The sequence below is a fragment of the Adiantum capillus-veneris genome, chromosome 6 (genome assembly GCF_014529385.1).
Source record: "Adiantum capillus-veneris isolate H3 chromosome 6, ASM1452938v2, whole genome shotgun sequence".
NCBI lineage: Eukaryota > Viridiplantae > Streptophyta > Polypodiopsida > Polypodiales > Pteridaceae > Adiantum > Adiantum capillus-veneris.
Window position 1 is genome coordinate 169,047,584 of NC_140936.1, and position 12,211 is coordinate 169,059,794.

General features: G+C 38.4%; 1 protein-coding gene across 2 annotated transcripts in view; it reads right to left on the minus strand.

Moving 5' to 3' along the window:
- Positions 1-9,397: 9,397 nt before the first annotated feature.
- The window catches only part of LOC147456688 (Actin-like ATPase superfamily protein), a 54,531-nt gene continuing 51,717 nt past the window's right edge, over positions 9,398-12,211 (minus strand). For both annotated transcript variants that reach the window (XM_086515128.1, XM_086515129.1), the window contains one exon: positions 9,398-9,672. In XM_086515128.1, coding sequence (XP_086371254.1) covers positions 9,598-9,672 — 75 coding nt within the window. In that variant the 3' untranslated portion in view covers positions 9,398-9,597. The remainder of the gene's footprint in view (positions 9,673-12,211) is intronic.

Consider the following 12,211-nt stretch of genomic DNA (forward strand, 5'->3'; position numbering starts at 1 on the left):
TTGGAAACCCAAATAGGAATAGAGTCATCATGAAGCAATGATTTGGGTGGCCAAACTTGCCTGATTCCATGCATACTTGAAGTCTGTGGAATCCTAAGATTCATAGAGGCTTCTAGAGTTTCTTTGAAGTAGAAGTCATTCATAACTTGTTGTGGCAAATGGAATCGCATGGGATTGGCCATTGCTTAAAAATTGTAGTGTGTTTGATTGGCGAATGGGGTGTATCTTGGTAGGTATGCATATATGGTACCCCTTGAACCATCGCTTCATTGATGTTGTGGTCAGCCATTATATGAAATTGATGTAGGCATTGATGTTGCTCAATAGTGATGGCATTGGCACAACCTAAACTATCCATGATACCCCTATTTTTAGCTTTGAGCTTTAGTTGTTGATATGCAAGCAATTATGTTGTCACTCTCCACTAAGTTGTGTAGTTCATGACATTTTCTTTGGCTCATTTATCCACTAATTCTCTTTCCAAACCACCACCTAATAGCTAAATATTAACTCTAACATATGTGCCTCCAAGTAATCCTCATGATGTTTGAATGGCATTGATTAGTGTTGCTGACAACACGGTTTTTTGTGATATGTCTTTGAGTATTTGCATTCAAGCTTTGTGCTTTGAGAATGCAAATTTTTGCTTCTTCCTATGCTTCTCAAATCTTGCATTGTTGTTTTTTCTTTTTTTCTGTGAGCTTTTTCAAGAATCTCTGGTGTAAAAGGAAGGCTATAATTTTCCATCCTACATCTACTAATTTAGCTAGGAATTTCTTCTTCCTCCAAAATAGAAAGTTTGATGGCACCACTTGGAGACATAGCATGAATAACAAAGGGACCATTGCCTTGCTTTTTCATCTTCTTAGCATGTTGTTTCGGGGTGTATACAAGGATGTTGTTTACAGATTGCTCATGAAATTCCTTCATGTAGTTTTTTTGTGCATAAATACCTGCAATCGCTTGCACTATAGTTTTGTCAAGCCATTCTAGCTGATCTATCCTATCCATTGAAGTTCATTTTCCACACATAGGGTAAGAATTAGAAATTCTAGGGGTAGGCAGTCATTGAGTCCAACCAACATGTTGAAGAGCATTGTTCATATCTGCAACCGCTCTCACTCTAGTTTTGTCAAGCCATTCTAGTTTATCTATCCTATCTCTCATTTCCTATCCATTGAAGTTCATTTTCCACACATAGGGTAAGAATTAGAAATTCTAGGGGTACTAAGGCATTGAGTCCAAACAACATGTTGAAGAGCATTGTTCCTATGCAATTTTTGAATGCTACTCTATAAGCCGCTAAAGTTGAATGTAGCTTTTGATCCCAATTGGATCTTGATTTTCGTAGTGCGTTTGGCTTGTTTGTTGGCTTGAGGATGGTACAGTGCTGATTTTTGGCAAGTTACCATGAAGTCATCCGAGAGATGTTCAAGTAATTCTTTTAGGAAATGCGTTTTTTGATAACTCACTATCTCAATCAGTAAGACATACCTTGTAAAGATGTTTTTGTACAAGAATTGTGATGTAATCCTCACATCATTTTTTGTATTTCCTTAGATTCAACCAACTTGATAAGATAAGCCACTATAATGTATCTTATGTGTCTTCTATAGGTAGGTGGAGCTATGGGACCTACAAAGTCAATTCCCCCTTGGCAAGGGCTCTTGCCTCCATCATTGGTCTTAAAGGCATTTCATCTCTCTTAATAGGTACCTTGGAAGCTGGTATGTTGGCATTCATTACATCATTTCACGTAGACTTCAACATCGATGAGTAATGTGGGTCACCAAACCCCAACAACCAACACTCCTTTAGCCATTTTGTCAATAGAGAAATGACCTCCTACTTGACCTATGTGTGGTTTCTCAAGATGGGTTTTTACTCACCTTCTGTTGTGCACATTCTTAATTGTTTGTCCCTCCCCCTTTTGTAGAGGTGATTCGAAATCCGGGAGGGGGGGGGGGGGGGGGGGTTATTTATAAGCAATCACATATATCATGAGTGTTCAAAGGGTATTTAAAAGTCCTATGCTTACATACCATGAGGTAATAAAATAACCCCTTTTTCGTTTTTTTTTTTTTTAATTATGCAATAAAAATACCTTACTATACATGTAATTGTGTTAATTTTGAAAAAAAAACCCTTATTTTAAACTCCATGCTATACTTACATTTTTTAGGGTGACCACCTTGAGTTCAAAATCAACTCATATTCATGATCTTCTTCGTCAATTGATTGCATTTGCACTTTTCTCATTCCTTCTGGTAAGGTTCTAGTTTTCAAGCAGTCCGTGATAATAAAGCCACTCAATTTGGATGCTACTATAACTTGGAACATAGTTACAAAATCTTGTGTTTCGATAAGTTTTCCATGGTGAATCCCCCAGGCTTCTTCTTCTCCTTCACAGTAATATCGCCCCTTATTATTTGACACTGGCTCTATGATATTTTTTCCTATATGTTTTATTCTTTTTAGCTATGATTCTATGATTTTTAATGGGAAACTGATTCCCATTTTCTCCAAGTTTTCTCCCAATTTGGCCCACACATGTGGCTTGATCTTTAGTAACTTTGCTAGTGTTATAGTGCATTGGATAGGAGTAGATAGCAGTTCTTGTAAACTCCTAGAATCAATCATTATAGGCATTATTTTGCATTGTGAGGGTACAAGTCTCCCTTCCAATTTGTTTGCATACTCCTATGTGTATGATGGTAGGGTCCTCAAGGTGCATGGTTTTTTCTCTTCGGATGCTACAGATCCAATGTCACTTTGAAGGGATTGAATGTTTAGGTTCTTGTCAGCATGCTCTAAATTTATCTTGGGGATTGGGGTGGACTGGTAGGTTGCACTTTTGTCCTTTGTGGTTCTAATGGCTTCCTATAATTCATATGGCCATGGCTCCTTGATCTCTAGTATAGATGCCATTGGATATGGTCAACCATCATCTGTGGTGTTTGCAACCACTCATTTGTCAAGTCAAACCATTGACAATTTTTTGGAGTTTTTATTCCATTTCCTTATGTAGTTCTAGTTCAATTTTCTATCATTTGGCATCAATGTATGGAATGGTTTGGACATGCTCCATTAATTCCTATGCAATCTCTGTTAGTTTTCTACACAGTTTCCATCTTTGTTTCTCAACTTCTTGTTAGGGATCGGTCATCCATCTTTTCTCTAAGGTTTTGTTTGAATTTAGTCTAACCTCATATGCTTGCAATAAGGCACCTAACGGCTCTAGGACTTTGTCTACCACCAACACCGATCCTTTTGAACTCATTGTTGGGGTTTTATTTGATTCTACCATGGACAATTCTTTTTCTTGGTGTTGTCTAAGTTGTTCTTGATCTTGAGAGAGCTCTATTGCCATGGTGGCTTGTTTGCACTCTTGTTCTAGTTTCGTCTTCTCCTTTTTGGACTTCCAAGATTTACGTCGAGTCCTAATGTATTTAATATCTATTTCCATTGGGTTTATCTTGGTTTTTTCTCTTTGTCACTCTTTTCATTCATGGCTTCTCGTTGGCTCTTGTTACCACATTGAAAGGAGAAATTCACTCTAAATTTGAACCACTTGAAATTGGTAGAATGCCTATCGTGTTCATTGGTGTCTTTCCTACTTTATCAAGGTGCTTTAGACAATCAGGAATGAGGTGTGTTTTGTCACATTAGTACCTATCATGTTCATTGATGTGTTTCCTCCTCTATCAAGGTGCTTCTAAACAAAGGAATGAGATGTGTTTTGCTATATTCTAGAAACAATCTCCCTTATGTGGGCAATCCTAGGCCCAATGATCTCCCTGATTTGGTTTGGCACTAGAGGCTCCAATGACCTTGTCATCACTCTTAAAACTCATGAGGCCTGATGTCTCAAAATTATTTCCAAAATGGTCTCTAACAACTCTAGACAAGCTTTACACTCCCTTCAATATACAGTGCTAACTCTATCCCCCTTGATTAATTTCTCAAACTGGTAAAACCATCTTGATCTTAGAAACATGAAAATTTTGTAATTGAGGACAATACAAAATCCCAACCTATTACATGAATGCAAAAGTTCTATTTACCTCCTCCCTATTAACGTAAAACTCAATGAAACTCCTTGAGTCTTCAACTGAAAGTCAATGGCACTCAAAGGTTCTTGAGTTCTTTGTGGGTTCCTACTATAAGTTTCTCTCTTTTTCAAGGCATTGATAGGTCTATTGGTGTATTGAAGCACCATATGCACCTTGAAACTTATCAATGTCAATAAAAGAAACTAGAAAAAACCCTCTATACATGCATCATCATCCTAAACTAAAGGGCATGTTACAAAATAAAGGCCATAACCATCCTTCATCTCTCTCTCTCTCTCTCCACTTCCAAACACTATTGCATGAGCATCTTGAAGGATGGATTCGTATACATACCTAGACACCTCACTAGATACATAGAGGCATTCCTATGACATGGTGCAAGGGTGGCATTAAGTCAACTTATAATATCATCACACTACCTCAGGAGAGAGGTGGTAGAGTAGCTCAAATTTCCAAGGATGTGAAGATATGAAGATTAGTTAGGAGGAAGTGAAATTAAAGGAGCACTACGTGTGTAAATATGAAAATCATACTCTACTATTAGAGAAAGGATAAATTACTCTTGGGAGAGTCATGATCTATGCACTAGCTACTACTTGAGTTTGATGAGCAACATTAGCTATTATTTAAATTTTTTTTTTTATATTTCTAGCCCTCCACATACCCACACAATAGGGTGTCACTCTTGAGCAAGTATAGAACCTTTGGGCTAGCACACAACACAGAGCACTAAGCTACCAAATCTCTATCATAGAAAGATATGAAAGACATCAAAGCTTGGCACCAAAGAGAGATAGAGGAGAGATCGGCTCAGGTCCACTCATGCATGTTCTTCAAGGATCTCTCTCTCTCTCTCTCTCTCTCTCTCTCTCTCTCTCTCTCTCTCTCTCTCTCTCTCTCTCTCTCTCTCTCTCTCTCTGTGTGTGTGTGTGTGTGTGTGTGTGTGTGTGTGTGTGTGTGTGTATCAATTTTAATTTTAATAGATACACACCAAAGAACAAGACGTTCAAAAGACGACTGCTTTAGATGACTAGGCAAAGATTTGTACAAAAACAACTCAGTCTTTGATTCATAATTGTAGAGCATAATAAGAATGAGATATCACCAAATGAGTTTATACAAAGGTACCAGAACTATCCCAGTTAAATCATCAAGTGTTTTCAAAGTCGGATTGCAGCAAGCTAAACCTTTTTAAGTTAAGATAGAATTCTCATCTACATCCATATAGTCAAGACAATAGATATGTTAGACTTGGCTATGTATGGCAGGCTTCAAAGAACCTATAAGTTGTTATCCATGTCAAACTTAAAAATTATTAGACTAGCTATTGTCCTAAATATTAAAGTAGATAAAATCTCAAGGTTTTTTCTACATCAAAAGTATTTTGTCAGAATTGCTCCATATGGTTTTAAGATAACCATTTATTGTAAAAAATGTCGATTTATCCATATGTTTAAAACGTTCTATGTACTACTTTAGCTAAAAAATTCATGGACCAAAACTTGCATGCAAAGCTTTGTTTTGTAACTACATCCTAATATATGCTCCGAAGTCGAGCCCTTCAAATAGAACAAACCAACTCCCATGATGGAAACTTTTATGCGAACAAGAAGAATTTTTATAAAGCCAACCAGTATGACTTTCTGGAAGATAAAAGCAAGAAAGTCCGAGAGTTTAAGGAAGGTGCACACTCGATCAAATTTGATACTTTTTTAAAATACTCAGATGCTTCGAAGGCTTTGTCTTTTATACAACAGTTTGACATCGCTTTCGCGGGAGGAGGCTACTCAAAGCACTCCAAGATTCGGAGAGCTGCCTCTTACTTCAAGGGGAATGCTCGCACTTGGTGGTCCACGCTTCTTTTAAACAAGACTATAGCACAATAAGGAGAAGAAAGTAGTGCTTCAAGTAATGAATATAGTAGCAGGAAAGCAGTCAGACATAGTGTTCATCGTATGATATGTAGGAAACACTCTCTGTGGCTCATTTGCATGTCTACTAAGAGTAGCTACCTTGTGCCAATGATAAAGGAGGCCAATAACCAAACAAACCATATGTTGTGCTTCATATCTAAATAGGGTATAGGTGATTCTCTTTAGGGAATGTTTTCCTTTTGTTGGTTTGAGTAGGGTATTGGGGATTTATTCAAGGAGGAGGGGTGTTCCCAATGAATATGCAACCAAGCCAAAAGAGGACCTCAAACATATGCTCATAAAAATAATAATAAGTAATCACTACATGCCTTAGTTCCAATAGAAACGATGTCACCCAAGCTATGAAAGCATACACTTGTGTAGCCAAAAAAAATGAAAAATATTGTGCAGGTTTTAGAAAAGATATTGTAACATGTGATCAACCTATATGGTTAACACGTTGCCAAGAAGTGTGTTCGTATCTTGATTTTTGCATTGGCATTTAACCACAGAGATATAGATGTTTCGATAGCTTTGAAAGAATTTTTCAAGTCCCTAGCTTTGTCTATAAGGACAATCCTTTGATACCGGCTCTTAGGGCCTTATTTTCACATTTATTATTATCTACTTCTAATAACTTTTATGTTGAAGTGCAAAGGGAAGATACACTGAAATCATATCTTTGATATAGATTTCCATTGTTCCACCAATTCATTAGGAATGGTGCAAAGTAGGGCTAAGGTCAGAATAATGAATGGGGCATGGTGATTTATGAGCTCAAACTGCCATGGCTTATTCTCTCATTGGATAGCACCTAATTCAACTTGTCTAGGGGGTAAGAGAGAAGTATTGTCGTAGTACTACTTTGGAGAATGTTTCAGAAATATGTTTTCAACATTTACCAAAGTCAAGCCAACAAGAGAAGCAAGGGTATTTGTTTCTCAAAATAGAAGAGATCCAAATTGAGAAGAGCAACAATAGGTTGATGAGGTAAACTTTGTTGACAGCAGTTGAGAGGGAATAAAACTAGAACTCAAGGTATGAACTTTCTTCACAATCTATAAGGCTAAGTGATGCTAGACAACACTCAGAATCTATCAAGAAATTAAACTCATCTTTCCTTGCAACAACAACGAGACTGCTCCAATTGTTAAGACCAGCATTAATTATGCAGGCAACGAGTGCTCTTTACTAGATATCCTATCAAAATTGAGGAGTCACCTATGAAAATATGGGCCCTTGAAATAAGAGAGGATGTATTGAGTGCCAAGTGGTGGTATCGGAGAATTTACTTTAGGCATTATTAGTGTGATGACCATTCTTTTCAATAGATGTAAGTGTTGATGATGTACTCCATCCATCACTATGAGTGAGACACGGCCATGGTGCTATCATTGGTTATGAGAAATGAGAATTTTTATGATCATAGTGGTTCATCATAAATATATGAGTATGTGCATACATGTCTATGTGTGTATAGGTACTAGCACTAGGAGGGCTAGATTGAACATAGGCTTGTGCTTACAGAAGTTGTCTTATAGTTTTTGTTTGATATTGTTGAAATTGGTCAAATTTTGGCAGAGTAATGCCATCTAATAAGAAAATATACCAAAATCCTATCCAAAAGTGGTGTCATCAATTTCTTTCGAGCATAATAGTTACACACTTCATACAGAGTAGTTTTTAACTTATATACAGTAAGAACTAACAGCATGCTTACATACTTATAAGATCCAAGTGCAAAAAGTCCCAGTTCTTTTGGCCAACTGTAAATCATAGCACATTCCAAGCCTGTATGCACATAACTTAATGTGTGCCAATGTCTGAAGGAAAAAACAGTTTTGATGCAACTTTATCGAATAAAAAACAATGCTAACATCAATTGGAAGTAATAAGCACTTGGCATGTTGATGCCATAGCAATCACTGTGTTGACCATATCAAAAAGTGCTTACCTCACAATTGAAACCAATAGAGTATGGTTATCAGTGTCATTATTAATGAAAGAAATATAAAAGTGAGCAGATAACTTTGATTTGGTATACCCATATGAGAAATAATTTAAATTTTGGTGCCTGTTTAAGTCGAAACGCACCCAAATGATTTGCACAAAGATTAAATCCTAGCAAAGCTGTGCCATTAATTATGCATAACATCATCAAAGAATAAAAGACATTGAATTTCTGATGGAAACATTTTTACGCACCATGAATTCACAAAGCCATTCATAGAGTAGAACCTCCTCTCACAAAATATGAATTTGAATTAACAATTATGGTGAGAATAGAACAACCAAACCATTCTGAAGTAGGTGGAGAGTTAAAACAAGGTGGAGAGTTGAAACTATTCATCCTTTCGTCAATCATGTGAATGCTTTTGACATTGAACAATTCGAGAAAACACAAAAGCAAGGTGGAGAGTTAAAACAAGGTGGAGAGTTGAAACTATTCATCCTTTCGTCAATCATGTGAATGCTTGACATTGAACAATTCGAGAAAACACAAAAGCAACTGAAAGTGAACCTATCACATAGCATGCTTCTTTTCCCATTGCTTCTTTAAAACAACACACAACTTTTTGAAAAAGGTGAGACCTCTAAGCATTTACAACACTCATAAGCCTAAAAAAGACATGCGTTGTGGCCACTCCAAGCACATAACCCGAGGGGCACATTGATGTTTATTACAGCAACATGGATGCAGCTGGGCCGTCTTAGGCAAAATGCTCCTAGGCTGCCCATGTTAAGATGGTCCTACTGCAACAGTACACAACTTCCAATCTGGAGACTTGGGCAGTGTTGGATGAGATAGATAGATTTAAGCCATCTTAAGCACTTGTCCACTGTCTTAGTGATTCATGATTGGATGCCAAGAAGATACATTACTCAATTTCGCATATTATGATACACTAGATGTGAATTTTGCCTACAAAGACCAGATAATTTGTCATGTGTCATGGCTGGGAAGGGCCTGCTACCATCAGCAAGAAGCACCCAAGGGATCCACTGCGCGCTGAGCAAGAAAAGTGTGCTGTAGCATCACATCGGGATATCCTTCTCGGGTGATCGAGCAGCTCAAGTATCTCAGGACGAGAGCCAAAGATACATGTCCATTTCTTCATGAGAGGGACAGAGGGGAGTTCAATTCACGCATGCATTCATCTTTACTAATGAACTACGCCTTACATTCTGATTTCCAAAAAGGTTGCAACATTCGCAATGTAAATTAGAGCATGCTTAATCAAAGCAATAATTTTTAGATGCACTCCTTAAGATTTTCTATCATGGAGATGGAGAAACATATTCACAGAATCCTCATTCCACTCGCACTCTTTCACTTTGTAAACTGATGGTGTCACTTCTTTCAGTACCATGATAAACTTTACAGCATATTGAATGGAAATTGCAAAGTAATGAGATTCAAAAGAGTAATGAGATTTGTTATTTTGATTGACGATTTCAACTTTTCTAATCTTGCTTTATTCTGACATCAAAATTTGATGATACATCATTAACAAATGGAAGTGTGGGAAGTTCACAGAAGAAGTTTCTCAGGTGAATCAGACTGAGGCAAAAGAATAATTGTGTTAAAAACTATGTGCTGTGTTTGTGGTTTACCCACTTAATGAATTAGTTAAACCTGAGCATGAACACCAAGCAAGCATTGCAGCCCCCAAAGCAGGTTCAATCTGCAAAAAGGAATGAACAATTCGTCTCTCTCTCTCTCTCTCTCTCTCTCTCTCTCTCTCTCTCTCTCTCTCTCTCTCAATGTGTAATTTTACCTACTCAAGCGCCCAATCATACAACTAGAAGTCCAATATTGGACATGAACATGAAAATCCCATAACCAAGATGGCAAAGCAGTAACGCTAGAGGATCAAGTAATGCCCCTGTCAAGATGCCATCCTTCCACATTCATGCACTTGCCACAGAAATGACCCCAGCAGTGGTGAGTGAAGAAACATTCGAAAGCAAAATACCTCTCATGAATGCTGTTGAACACCACTTGCACCATAAAAAATAAAGGCATTCTGCATGGTCCAATTATGCCAAAACCCCAGTATCAAGGCATATCAAAACGCGGTTGAAATGCTGAGGATGACATACACGAGAGCACTTTCCAAAAAACCAGTCACGTGGAGCAAAAGATTCATCAGCAACATGAAACCAAAAGTATGATACAAAGGGCCATATTTTCTTGGCAAGAGGGCAAGTAATGAAGCGATGTCTATTATCTTCTTTGAAAGTAGTGCAAACAAAAGACGACGACGGCCGCAAACTCGCTCACAATGCAAGCCCTCCCACCATAGCCCTCCATAGAAGCACCTTTCCTTTATAACGAAATGAAGTATGCCAGTCTCAGAACAATCTCTCTCCACCAAGCAGCACATCAAAAGGCCATGCCTACGATTTCCAATAAACGAACTTATCCATGATCTTGCAAGAGATCCAAGGCCGTAACCAATTGACACTAACATCCACACCCACTCGATAGCCAAGATGCCGAAACAATAAACACAATATGTTTGTGTCCCACATGTCCCTGCCACCCCAAGGCTTGCAAATGCTCCTCTGTACAGCTAATAAGGGCAGATTTACATGTGTCTTTACAGCCCCGAACAAATGCATATCATGCTTGCATTGGTTTGTCCATATGCCTATCAGTGATGCCACCATTCATCATGACACGAGAGGTGGAACTTGCATCACTACCAGGTGCCCTATTTTCAGCCTGCATCCTTCTTGCACCCGGAGTCTCAACAGAGGGCATACCAAACTTCTCATCAAGACTTTGCTTCGAACAAGGAGACAGGTTCTTCTCATTCATCATTGCCCTTCCAACTTTTACAATGTGTCAGTTCTTCCGAAGTACTCTTCCCCTCCATCTCACATCAGGCACTATACATATTTTCATATCTGTTTTTCAATCATAACCTTGAAATTCTGAAAGTGAAACACCTCACTTTTCTCCTTCATGAAGTATACCCATCCCTTCCTTGTATAGTCAACAATGAAGGTAGCATAAAACCTATACCAAATTCACCCATAGACGTAACATAGTCTTCACAAGATCCCACACATCAGAATGCACTATCTGCAAAACATGTTTGTTTACACGCTTGTCATGAGGAAACAATGTTTTTGCATGCTTTCCAAACTGACCAGCCTTACAAACCTTATGCATTTCGAACATCTTAAACCTTGGCAACCTATCACACTCTCCTGACTTTGCATAGTCTTAGTCTTTGCACATTCGCATATCCAATACACTTATGCCAAATGTCTATATCTACAACAACTCCCGACCCTTGTGCAAACATGGCTGCTTTCGTCTCTGATACATCTACATCAGGATTGGACATTTTTCCCGCCTTTTTACCTTGTGCAATGAGCCTTCCATTCTTCTTATGTTCTTCTATAGACAGACCATCGGAATTGAACCTGACCTACAAACCCTGCTCAACCATTTGCCCAACAGACACCAAGTTCTTTGTAATATTAGGCACATGTAGTACATCAACCACAAAACTCAATTTGCCATTTGTCAAAGACAACGACACGTTCCCTGTATGCCCAATAGGATGCTATGTATCATCCCCGATCTCAACAAAACCACGATTGTCCAAAATTTGCATGTCCCAAAACCACTCACCATGGCTCGTCGTGTGATTCGATATACCTAAACCCACATACCATACATTATCACCTCATTTTGAAACATTTGTAGACATAGTGTTCATCATATGTTGCACAACAAATAGTCTTTCCGGCTCACCTACATACCATACATTATCACCTCATTTTGAAACATTTGTAGACATAGTGTTCATCATATGTTGCACAACAAATAGTCTTTCCGGCTCACCTACACCCATGCTAGTACTTGCACAATTGTTTTGTTGCCTTCTTTGCAGACAGTCAAACTTTAAGTGGTCTTGCCTACCACATGTCCAACATCCTGTTAGAGTTCACATTCATGTCCGCGGTGGTGGCTCCAATATCTCCCAGGAGCAAATTAGGGAGTGAGGGCGGTTTTGTGGTTGTGTCGGACCGTATCTGAGGTAGACGTACCTGTTCTCGACGATGAACTCCACAGTGTTGCCCACCCGATAGCCAAGCATGAGGAGGGACCCTCTATTCCTAGGGTTATGTAGGGTCGAAGTCTCTAGTGCTCTATAGTTTTGCTACTAAAGATGTGTCCCAGGTCACTTTTAGTGAGTTTACATA